General features: G+C 45.9%; 1 protein-coding gene across 1 annotated transcript in view; it reads right to left on the reverse strand.

Annotated features, from left to right (window-relative positions):
* GSDME (gasdermin E) overlaps positions 1-13,023 on the reverse strand; it is a 171,118-nt gene that overhangs the window by 20,493 nt on the left and 137,602 nt on the right. The window contains exon 9 of the mRNA XM_088457800.1: positions 1,853-1,926. Within this exon, the coding sequence (XP_088313926.1) occupies positions 1,853-1,926 (74 nt within the window). The remainder of the gene's footprint in view (positions 1-1,852; positions 1,927-13,023) is intronic.

Here is a 13,023-nt window from a genome sequence, read left to right on the forward strand (position 1 = left end):
TGACATATTCTGCTGATGTTCAGTTCAGAAAAAAAAATCCTCCAAGCAATCATTCAATAAGATTTACCTAGAGGGATGCCATGGAGTTGAAAGGAAATGAAAAACTGATTTGCCATTAATTTGGTTTACTTGGAAACCTCTATGGCAGCCCAATATTCCAACCACGATGTCTATTTCAGGGACAGCTTGGAAAGTGTTTCATAGAGACCAGGGGGTGGAGGAGTCACATTATAAGTAAGTTAAATGCAGAGAACATGGGCATAGCTAAAGCATTGCTATGGGACCCAAAGGTTTAGGGAACCCACCACTGGGGCTTGACTCATCTGCACCCAGGTCATAAAAGTTGTCTACCAGGTTCCTGGAATTGCCCATTAAGCAGTCTGGGGCATAATGTGAACTGTGTGATATGTATACTGGAGGAAGTACAATGAAGCATATTGTTGACTTGGGGCACTACCATGTGACATAATATGAACTGGGGGCAATGTGAGCTAAGGCACTACAATGGGGCATAACAATAACTAGGGCACCACTATAATTCATAAACTGGACAGGGACACTACTATGGGGCATACAATGGACAGGGGCACTATTATGGGACATACAATGGACAGGGGAACTACTATGGGGTATAGCATGAACAACTGCAGTGGAGAGAGGTATGTCTCCAGAAGGGGAACTGGCCCTTTCAAAATGTTGCTATGGGGACACAAAGTTCTGGCTACACCGATGGCAGAGAAGACTAATTTTTGCTCCTCATCATAAAAAAAGAGCTGTATAGACACGGTTTGCACAATACCATTTTAAGAAATACAAAAGGTTAACTTAATTTGGGGTGATCCAAATGTGTTAGTAGCTTCTACCCTGCTGTAAACATATGTACTTTTATTACAGATCATAAAATCACAAAGTGCGACCGTGGATGAACATAAAACATCTACATGGGGGTGAATATATTTGTTGGACCTGCACCCACAGTACATTTTTATATGGCATATTCAGCCACATTATTTGTCCAGTATGGCTCAAATAGTTTCATGGGGTAATCTTAGGGCTCCATTCAGGGATGTACAATAATCCATTGATCAACATACATCTCCGATGTTGAGTCTGCGCCACGCAGGACCTATTCTGCCCATGTGCAGAACGGGTCCTGCGATCTTGATCTTGATCAAGCCAATTGGGGTGCGGAGAATGGGCGTGCCTAGTCACGGTTTTCCATGAGAGATGAGGTCAGCGTCTGTGTTGGTGGATGCAGATTCCGGACCTCTTAAGTGACCAGCACCCAGTCAGGCTGTGGGAAGCTTCAGCTCCCACAGCCTGACCCAAGGAGAGATGGTTGCAATGGTGATCCCAGCCCGCAACGTCAGTCACAGTAATAGGATCGCAAATGCAGCGATGACGTGTCTAACACCTCCTTCAGCATTTGCATATGAGATAGACGGAATTGCACAGCAGCTTGTGTGCGGCTCTGCAAATCCCTCCATCTCTGAATCAGGCCCTTACACCCTTATAGACCTGATGCTGTAAATGTATGCTTATTTTTTTTTTATTTCTGTACTTTAAAATGTTCTCTGGTGTTCTAGCAACAAAGTAATACAGATTTCTACTGATCATCTAATGTAATAGATATACACATTTTCTCTTTATTTTTATTCTACTGCAATATAAATACTCTTTAAAATGTCTGTCAACTGAATAGTCCGAGACAGTTTATAGTGCGATTTCTAGATGGTATACTTATTTACAGTCTGTATCACTCAACAGGAAACCACATTAATAATCACACAGATCTGTATTTGCAGTTATACTTAGAAACTTTCCAATATGAAATATATGATGTAACACTCACCAGAGCAGAGAGAGCTGGCAAAAGATGATGTTTGCAGCACGCACCAAGTATCGCCATGGCAGAGTCTGGCATCTCTGGGAGACAAAGGCCACATATTATTACCAGAGTAGGTTGTACTGGAACAAATGTACAAGATGCCTGGAAATGACACTTCATGCTGTATTGCTAGAACATGAATAAGTTAGTGCTAGTGCAGTTTTAATGTAGACATATCTGTAGAAATGAAGAAACTCTGTGGACATGCAAACGGTAAGGGGCAGACACACTGGTAAAGCCAAGACTGCCCATTTCTCACATTGGTATCTGGCGGTGATGGCGCAAGGTGCTCCTACCCTAGCACATAAATTGTTAAACAATTGACAATGGAAATAATGTTGTGGACGGTCGGGGATGCAGGAAGCAAAGTAGAGATCTATGTGATAAAATATACAAAATAATGACTGAATCTCACAGATATCAGCCTTCTTTCAGTTCATTGCGATGAGGCACTGAGGGAAATTGCACAATACAAAAATAAAAACAACTACACACACAATGAAACAATTTTTTCCAAAGGATTTTGGAAATAGATATTAAAAATCAATAAGGGTAGTTAGTCCTCCTTTATAGGTAAATGCAGCCATAATGTCTACAATCACATTGTCGAGAGTTAGGATAGCAACAGGCAACTTGTCGAAATCAGCCAATGTCGACATTAGGGCTAGGCTGCGGGATGGGAGGGTTACAGATGGGCACTAGGAGCAAGTTAGTGTTAGGCTGCGGAAGGGGGTAGGGGGTTTGGGAAGGGATTATGGTTAGGGTAGAGGTGCCAAAAATTGGTCCTCAAGGTACAACAGTCCAGGTATTAAGAATATCCATGGTTGAGCACAGATGGTTAAATCAAAAGACTGATGCACTAATTAAGTCACCTGTACCAAAGCATCCTTAAAACCTGGACTGTTAGGGTGCCTTGAGGACCAAGTATGGGAACTTCTGGGTTAGGGGAAGAATACTTACTAGAACCGACACTCCATCAGAGGTCTGCGCCGGAAATGTTCCACACATGACCAGTGGAGCCTGGAAGACATTGCTGGAGACTATGGGCCTGATTCAGAGCCGGACGCAATTAGCGCTCGCTCGTCCTGAAACTAGGGGTGGCTATTCAAATGAACCGTTCGCTGTTTGCGGTCTGTTCACGCCTCTAGGTCTGAACGAGCGAACAAAACTTGCGGTCGTTTTTTGGGAAACTACGCCCCCTGGCCGCTCGCATCCTACGTCATGTCCGGTATTTATTAGATTAATCGAGTACATCGAACAGGGTATGAACTGCTCGCTATTCTTGTGGTTGGTTTTTGCTACCACAATTTTGCGAGCAGTTCTGGCTATAAAATAACCCAGTGACGTGGTCAATGATGCTGCTGTTTTAATTATGCACACCCATAAAACGCCCGTTTTGACCTTTAAGCACGCCTGCGATCGGATCTCCACTCCCCGTTTTCAAGCACCTTCCCCTGTTACCACCCACATACGCCTCATCCTGTCACTCAAATTATCAGGCATTCGCTATTTTGCGAGCACATGAATTTCGGCCGAACTGACTGGTTCGCGCATGCATATAACGATCCGTACGCATGCGCAGTTGGGCAAACATCGCTCGGAGCGAACGAGCTGCCGCTTACGAGTGGCTCTGAATCAGGCCCTATGCTGCCATTGGGACCAGGTAAGTCACCGCTAGACCACCAGGGATGGTCTGTCAACATTCTATTATGTCGACATTTCAGGAAAGTCCACATGATGACTGTCAACCTCCTAAGCATGCCGACATTATAAATGCTGACCTTATAAACATTATATATCACACCCATTTATAGGACAAAGTAAAATGATCTCATTTAATGCTCACAAATCTAAAAAGATTTTTTTTTTTCAGATGCACTCTAGATTTCATGTGTAATCCCAATACAGAAAAGCCTCTTTGTGCTTGAAATGATAGAATGTTTGAAGTGAATACCAGAAAACAAGCCATGTCACTCAGTTGTGTAATGAACATAAATACATTACTCTGTAACCTTTTAGCATCGCAGATTGCAGGTAAAGTATATAGTCATTTAGACAGAATGAGACTCTCAGGAATGAACTTTAAGACAAGAACCAGAATATTAAGAATGGGAAGTAAAGAGAGATCTTAAAATCCATGAAACAAATACAATTTGTGATTCCACTTGGGGGGTGTATGTGTCGCCCAGTGCCATGGCAACGCAGCTTTCCCGCTTATGTGAATAATACGCTCCTCTGTGACCAAATAACATTTTGTTTAAAAAAGGTGCAATTATAATCCTGTAATCAACATAATTTATTTTGAGCTTTGTATACTCATTTATTTTTATACACACCAACAGAAAATTATACTTTATATTAAGACCCAGCTAATCAGCTCCTAACTGACATGTTACAGGCTGTGTTTGAAAAATGACAGTTAGGAGCTGATTGGCTGGAATTTATCTTTCTCCATTTTATTTCTCTCTGAGGCTTAGTGAATAGACCCCTTAATTATTGTTCATAAATTGGCAAATGTGTTTTATTCCACTGTGTGTGGTGGACATTGTGGTCTTTCATGATGATAGGAGAGAGGTAATAACCCTCCCTCGGTTATGGCTGCCTCTTTTAACCCCTTCTCCGCCCCCCTCTCCTGCCGCCAGCCCCATTGCCTGCCACTGGCCCACTGGCCAGCGGGGCTAGCGAGGTGATAAAAACGGGACGGGTCTGGCCCCCCGGCATCCCCCCCAGGGAATCGCGCCTGCTGCGGCGGCCATTTTCCGGCGCCTTCGCCCCTGTAAGGGTTGAGAGGCCGACTTACCGGCGACCCGCCGTCTTGGGCTAAGCATTAACTGAGACGAGACCAGCAACTTTTTGGGCAAATAAATCGGTCACAGCTTTATTTCAACATAACACAATTTACCACCAGTCGCAGGGCAAGGAAAAAGAACGCGGTGCACAAGGCTCTTATGGTGTTCTACTGCCTGGGGCATGCTGGGCCCAACCACGTGGGCACGCAACCACGCCCCCTACCAATCTCAACCTGGGGACGTGCCCAGCCCAACCTTGTAGGCATGCGACCACGCCCCCTACCTTTTGGGACCAGCCAACATGCGCATACCACCCTCACCTGGCATGCAGCCCGTATGGCCCATGCCGCATTTTGCTGGAACCAGGCGTGCGGCCTACTAATTGGTGACAATACTGTTAGTTATATCTTGTAGATAATGACAGACTAATGTGGCGCCCCCGTCCATCCAAGTATATTTAGATAACAAATGTAGGCGATCACATTACAAGTGATCATGTTATTGTTGACCGAGGGTGCATGGAAAGCTTGAAATAGAATCTTCTAAACTACCAAAAAATAACAAATCACAATTTTAATTTCAAATACATTCAACCTAGATGACATTCTCAGTGTTAATGTTACACTCTGAAACAGCGCAGCAAATAGACGCAGCTTTATCATCGGTGAAGGGGCTGGAAGACGAGAGTAACAGGTCCTTCACCTATTTAAAAATATATAAAAGGATTCCATTTTCTTTTCTTAACTGCATATTGTAATTGCGGAGCGCAGAAATAATAAAGGTCATCTTTTTGCTTTGTAAGGTCTAGTGAGCCACCTAGAACTTGTCTTTGGAATCTGCTGATTGGATTTCATATTACTTTGATAGAACAACCAATATACTGTAACAGCTCTTAGTCTGCGTATATACAGCACTTGTGATGGAGATGTGATCTGTCCGCACAGCGCTGTATCTTCAGCCACTTGGAGACCACAATTTTTTTTTTTATGGTCATTGATTAATGTACAAGCAGTGGTCACAGACCATCCAGCATTACACCTGACTAAAGGCTGTACACTACCGGTCAAAAGCTTAAGATCACCCCCATTTTCCAGTTTTTATTGAAATTTACACAGTTTAATGTCTTAATGTACCGTGAGATTAAAGCATAGAACAAATAAAGGGATCTATTTACTAATCAGAGTTAGGAGAAGTGAAAAGTGAAGAGTGAAAAGTGATACGGTGCCAGCCAATCAGCTCCCAACTGTCATTTTTCAAACACAGTCTGTGAGATGGCAGTTAGGAGCTGATTGGCTGGCACCTTATCACTTTTCACTCTTCACTTCTCCTAACACTGCTTAGTAAATATACCCCATAATATTAAATCATAGAATCATTTTGTTTAACAAAACTTTACTGGACTCATCAAAGTAACCACCTTTTGCAGATATGACCGACTAACACACTCATGGCATTCTTTAAGCTGGGTCAGTGGCAAACGCAGGATTTCTAGAGGGGGGTTTCCTAATGCTTGATTTTAGAGCGAGTGTGGCCAGTCCATGAAGAGGGTATAATTAGCACTTAACCAGCTTTAATATGTGTCATACAAAGTGTATTGTGTGTCATATACAGGATCAGTGATCACAGAAAGCCATTAAATACAGCAGTAGGGCCATCCTGCCTGAGCTGAATGTTTTTATTTCAGATGTGGTCTCCATTCCAGAGCACTGGAGCAAGTCTGGGGAGTAGCAGAAGAACCTAGCACTGCCCTGGACATTTATGTCTATATTGGTTGCGTCATGCACTGGTTAGTGTATTATTATATGGTATTAATAATTAACTCTATTGATGGTCTATAGCAGTGCACCTGTAACAGTGCATTTTTTCCAGATCTCCTAGTTGGTGCACAGGTGTATTTATTACTGGCTAACATTAAATAATTAGCTTCACCTGTGGATCTTTTAACACGTGTTAAAAGATCCACAGGTGGTGCTAATTATTTCATTTGTAATACTGAGAAGGACATGCAGAACTAGTAAAATTCGATTTTACTATTTCTATTGTGGTCATGGTGTGGGCTGGGGAGGGGGGTTTCCAGGCAACCGGAAACCCCCCCCCTGCGTTTGCCTATGTGGGTACACACCTATACAATCATACTTCAGATGCAATGGCTCTGACAATTCCAGTTGTGATTGAAAGTTGCGATGAGCATGCAGATTCATGCATACACACAGAGGTGTATCTTCCTATTGGCCAGGATGTCACTCGTCTCGGGCCAGCCGAGGAGGGGTCGCCGGCAGGCTGTGCCACCGGCGTCCAGTTATATTTGTCAAAAGTCTGCGCTGCTGCTGATCTCTCAGTAAGAAGCATCAGTGCTGGATGATGAGGGGGAGGGCGATCGCCACCCGTACAGCCACCACAGTGTCTGTTTACTAACTGCTTGGATCAGATAGCTCCTCCTTTCTCCCTCAATCCCCTCCCTCGTAACCCAGCGCTGATGCTTCTGACAGAGAGCAGAAGCCGCAAGCACAGACTTTTGACAGTCTGTTAGAGCCCTCCCTCCCACTGATCAGGTGTCACATTCATCACCTGTCCCACCCACCAAACACATTTCATTGAGTCCAGGTTCCGGTCCCTGCCTCCTCCTCCTCAACCCTCCAGCTCTTCTCTTCTGTGTGTCCTTGTTGCCTGGGGTGAGGGTGGCAGGGGAGATGAAGGGTGCCAGTCCCTTACTTTGCCAGGGGTGCTTGGACTCCTAGATACACCCCTGGGTACCCACCTTTGCAATCTGCAATCCTGATGTCACAAAACCATCTGCTGAAAACATCGTGACTCCATACATACTCTACAGCAGACATGTCAAACATGTGGCCCAAATGGACATTTTTTGCAGCCTGACAGCATGGGCCCAAATACACATATTATGTGACCTATGCCGCGCCGGCTTCAGAGCTCACAAAAAAAAAAAATTATTGCGGGCATACACGCTCAATGAGAGGGAGCCACGGCGGGTGGTGTCAGAAGTCTGAGCAGGAGCGAGGTAACTAAGATAAGTGACTTTGTATCTGATTCTTCTCTTGCATTATTCCATGTATTGCAGGCAGCATGTCATTCCATGTATTTCAGGCAGAAGGTGTCACGGCCAGGGTATTTCAGCATGGCGCTAGGCGAGTGTTACTTGTGAGGTCATTGTGGCGCGGGCTGTCTGGTGGCGGAGCTGGTGTCTGGCGGGGGGCTTTGGCTGCGCGCGTTGTTGTGCGGGCCTGTTGTCACACTGCGCTGGTAAGGCCTGGCGGCGTCTCCATTCCGTTTGGCATGGGCGCCGCCATCTTGCCTTCTGGCCATGTGATGCGGCTGGCCAATTCTGGTGAGTCACATGTTCCCTCCGGCCAGTAACAGCATGGCATGGGGTATTTAGGAAGGGTCAGTGCCTTCCTTCTTTGCCAGTGCAACGTGTATCTCAGCCTAGCTGAGAGGGAGTTCTCTGTGCTTATCCTGTTCCTGTGAATTCGCTGTCTGCCAGTCTGCCTGTGAGCTCCTAGCTCCCACTGGACTACCCCGCTTCCTCCATCACCCTTGCCCATACCTGAGTGCCTGAGCCTGCTGACATCCTGCGCTTCAGCTCACTACCTGCATACCTGGCTTGATTATTTTCAGTTTCACTACCTGCACACCTGGACAGCTCTAATTGTTTCTACTTGGACATTAACCCTTTTACTCCCACCACAGAACTCTTGTGCACATTTATATATTCCTGGACTTTTATTTACTGCCACATTATGGCCTTTATTCAGAGGCGGCCATACGGTCTACGACTGCACGGCCGCCTCGATGTTTGTCAAGTGCGCATGCGCATGAGGGAGCCGGCTCCCTCGTGCGCATGCGTGAGACCCGCTACGACCGACAGCGCTGGTCGTAGCGGGTCTCTTTCCAAAGGAGGCGAGCTGTCGATGTTGGTTGACAGCTCGCCCCGTTTGGAAGGCGGGCCGGGGGGGTGGTAGCCCAAAGGGAGGCGTTCCTATGGGAACGCCTACCGTTTGGGGGAGGCCCCACTGACATCCCTAGACAGAGCCAGAAGCTCTCCGGGGCTTACGACAAGTGAGACCCTGCCCTAGGGTCTCGTCGTAAGCCCCGATGGTCTCTGACCATCGCGACCATCACCGGAGCGGTCGTTAGAGCTGTGGGTGTTAACCCACAGCCTAATGACCGAACCAGAGGCGGGCGGTCAGGATGCAAGCGGCCGCTTGCATCCTCCGACCGCCTCTGAATGAGGCCCTATATGTCTACTCAAGCACTTATTAAAAATCCTAGTTTTATTTTCAAATCTGCTTCTGTGATCGCTCCTGCTACCACCCCGGGTCCACAAACAACGCAGAACATAACAGTTTGCACTGGCCCCATGGAGCCGGCCACGGATCAGGAGTCAAGAGTGGATTTGTTCCGGTGCATTTCTGGTCATTTAGAGAATCTGGAAAACATGCAGCATCAGATGGCTCAATTTCTGCAAGAGATGTCCAAGCGACAGGATAGTTTGCAAACTTCCTTTTCTACCCCTGGAGTACCAGCATCTACATCCGCTTCAGCGTCTGAGAATACAGGAGGCAGATCATCTCCCCGCTTACATCTTCCTTTACCAAGTAAATTTGACGGCAACCCTAAACTCTGCCGAGGATTCCTAAATCAGTGTGACATACATTTTACCCTGCAGCCTGACAACTTTCTAACTGCAAGAACTAAAGTGGCTTATATAGTCTCTCTGTTATCCGGCCAGGCCTTGGAATGGGCTTCCCCACTCTGGGAGCGCTCAGATCAGCTGCTGGATAATTATACAGGCTTTGTGTCATCCTTCAAGAGGATTTTCAATGAACCTGGTCGTACTGTATCAGCATCATCAAACATCATGACACTGAGACAAGGGGTCCGTCCTGTCAGTCAATATGCCATGCAATTTAAAATTTTAGCATCAGAGCTCAAATGGAATGAGGAAGCCCTCACCTCGACCTTCTGGCATGGGTTGTCAGACCGACTAAAGGATGATCTAGTCACTCGAGAGCTTCCTACTAATCTGAACTACATGATTTTGTTGTGTATCAAAGCTGACCTACGCTTCAAGGAACGTCAGGCTGAAAAAAACAGAACTGACCGGCAAAGGTCATTTACCCCCTCCATTTCTACCCGTCCCATTCCATCTCCTACTGAAGAGGAGCCTATGCAGGTGAATCATACACACCTCTCCAAAGAAGAACGTCAGAGAAGAATGCAAAAGAACCTCTGTCCGTACTGCGGAGAATCCGGTCAACTGCTGATCTCCTGCCCCCGTAAACCGGGAAATGCCAAGTCCTAACTGACCCTGGAGACATCAAGTTAGGAGTTATGAACCAGTCTCCAAAAATTAAAGATTTCACGATTACCCTAGCCTTGGATCTTAAACCCAAACCGGTCTTTGCTACTGCTCTACTCGACTCGGGAGCAGCCGGAAATTTCATAACGTCTAGTTTCATAGATAAATTTCAGATTCCTTGTTTGTCTCTCAACCATGCCATCTCTCTGGCCTCTATAGACGGACGCCCTCTAACTAACGGGATAGTCACCAAAGAGACTCAACCAGTATTGGTCCGAATTGGGGCACTTCATTCTGAGTCCTTAAAATTCCTGGTGATATCAGAGGCTTCTCAAGAAATTGTTCTTGGTCTACCCTGGTTACGTCAACATAATCCCAGGATTGATTGGAGTTCTATGCAGATTCTGTCATGGGGTATGGACTGTCAGAAATCCTGTCTTCCAAAGATTCGACCTGTGAGAAAGACAGTTCCATTAGTTTCTTCTGCCATTCCCAAGGAATATCAGATGTTCGCCGACGTGTTCTCTGAGCAACAAGCAAATATCTTACCCCCACATAGGGAATGGGACTGTCCAATTGAATTGATACCTGATAAGATACCACCTCGTGGTCGTACCTATCCGCTGTCCTTGCCTGAGACTCAAGCCATGACCGAATACATCCGGGACAACCTGGCAAAGGGGTTCATTCGCTCCTCTACTTCACCTGCCGGAGCTGGGTTTTTCTTCGTTGGCAAGAAGGACGGTGGTCTAAGACCATGTATCGATTATCGAGGCCTTAATGACATTACTGTAAAGAATCGATACCCTCTTCCCCTGATTACTGAGTTGTTTGAAAGGGTCAAGGGCTCTGTCATTTTTTCTAAATTAGATCTGTGAGGGGCTTACAACCACATTCGTATACGAGCTGGCGATGAATGGAAGACCGCTTTTAATACCAGAGATGGACATTTCGAGTATTTAGTAATGCCTTTTGGATTGTGTAACACCGCTGCTGTCTTTCAAAGTTTCGTTAATGAGATTTTCCGGGATCTGTTATATGTTTTGGTTGTTGTCTATCTGGATGACATACTGATGTTTTTCACCCTCCGGGGGTAAACATCAAGAACATGTTAAAGAAGTTCTGACCCGTTTGAGAGAAAACCACCTTTACTGCAAACTGGAGAAGTGCGTCTTTGGAGTGCTCAGTGTAACTTTTCTCGGCTATGTAATATCCGGCTCCAGTTTAGAAATGGACCCCAAGAAGGTACAAGCAATTCTGGATTGGACCCGACCTCAGACACTGAAGGCCATCCAGATATTGTTGGGCTTCGCCAATTATTATAGGCGCTTCATTAAGGCATTTTCTACACTGCTGGCTCCCATTACAGCCTTGACCCGCAAAGGTGCTAATCCTGCCCAATGGTCACCTGAGGCAGAGTCTGCCTTTCATCTTCTAAAACAGGCCTTTATCTCAGCACCAGTTCTTCGACAGCCAGATCTAGACAGTCCTTTTTTGTTGGAAGTAGACGCATCATCTGAAGCTGTGTGAGCAGTCTTGTCTCAACGTTATGAGGACAACCGAGTCCATCCGTGTGGGTTCTTTTCTAAAAAATTCTCACCTGCCGAAAGGAACTACGCCATAGGTGAGCAAGAATTACTAGCTGTAAAGTTGGCGTTGAAGGAATGGAGATATTTGCTAGAAGGCGCCAAGTTTCCATTTACTGTATTTACGGACCATAGAAATCTCCTATTTCTCAAAAACCTCCAATGTGTGAGTCCTCGTTTGGCCCGCTGGGCAATATTCTTTGCCAGGTTTCAGTTCACCCTGACCTTCCGGTCTGGAGCACTTAATCAGAAGGCTGATGCCCTATCGAGATCTCTCCTCTGTGATGATCAATCTGAAAATCAAAGCAATACCCCTGTCTTGAAGAGTTTTCGCCGCATTACAAGTTCAGCCTCCTATGGGAAAATTATTTGTGACACCCCGGAATTAAGGAAGCAGCTTCACAATTGGGCACATTCCTCTCGCTTTGCAGGGCACTCAGGCACTCGGAAGACCTTGGAGTTCCTGAAAAGACACTATTGGTGGCCTTCTATGAAGGCAGATATAATGGAGTTCATCTCTTCCTGCTCCTCCTGTGCCCAGCATAAATCATCACGACAAGCTCCAGCTGGGGAATTGCTTCCATTACCTACTCCATCACGTCCATGGACGCATCTCTCCATGGATTTCGTCACAGACCTGCCAGTCTCTCAAGGTTTCAACACTATCTGGGTTGTAATAGACCGATTTTCTAAGATGGTCCACTATATACCGTTGAAGAAGTTACCTTCTGCCCCTGACCTGGCACAGTTGTTTGTCCAACACATATTTCGTCTACATGGCCTTCCTGCTGAAATTGTCTCTGACCGTGGTGTGCAGTTTACTGCAAAATTCTGGAGGGCTTTGTGTTCTGTTCTTCAAGTGAAGTTAAACTTTTCCACGGCCTACCATCCGCAAAGCAACGGCTCCACCGAGAGAGTTAATCAAGATCTAGAGACTTTCTTAAGAATTTTTATGTCATCTTCCCAGGACAATTGGGCTGCCTTGCTGCCGTGGGCTGAGTTTGCACATAATGCTTCCTACCACTCGTCAACTAACCAAACGCCATTTCAGGTTGTACATGGCCTTCATCCTCGTGTTCCCGAATTCCGAAGCCTGCCTGTTTTCGATGTTCCGGCCGTGGAGGACACGGTGCGGAATTTTGCTGCCATCTGGACTCAAGTACGGTCTGATTTGTTGAAGGCATCCTCTCGCTATAAGACCCAGGCCGATAGAAAGCGTAGAATAGTTCCACGCATGCAAGTTGGAAGCCAGGTCTGGTTGTCTACCCGGAATCTTCGTCTGAGGGTTCCTTCTATGAAATTTGCACCACGCTTCATTGGTCCCTTCTCCATAACAGAAGTCATTAATCCAGTGGCCTATCGTCTACAGTTACCCCCATACCTAAAAATCCCTAATTCCTTCCATATTTCTTTATTGAAGCCCCTGGTCCTGAATAAGTT

The sequence above is a fragment of the Taudactylus pleione genome, unplaced genomic scaffold, assembly GCF_031769625.1.
Source record: "Taudactylus pleione unplaced genomic scaffold, aTauple2 ptg000788l, whole genome shotgun sequence".
Lineage (NCBI taxonomy): Eukaryota > Metazoa > Chordata > Amphibia > Anura > Myobatrachidae > Taudactylus > Taudactylus pleione.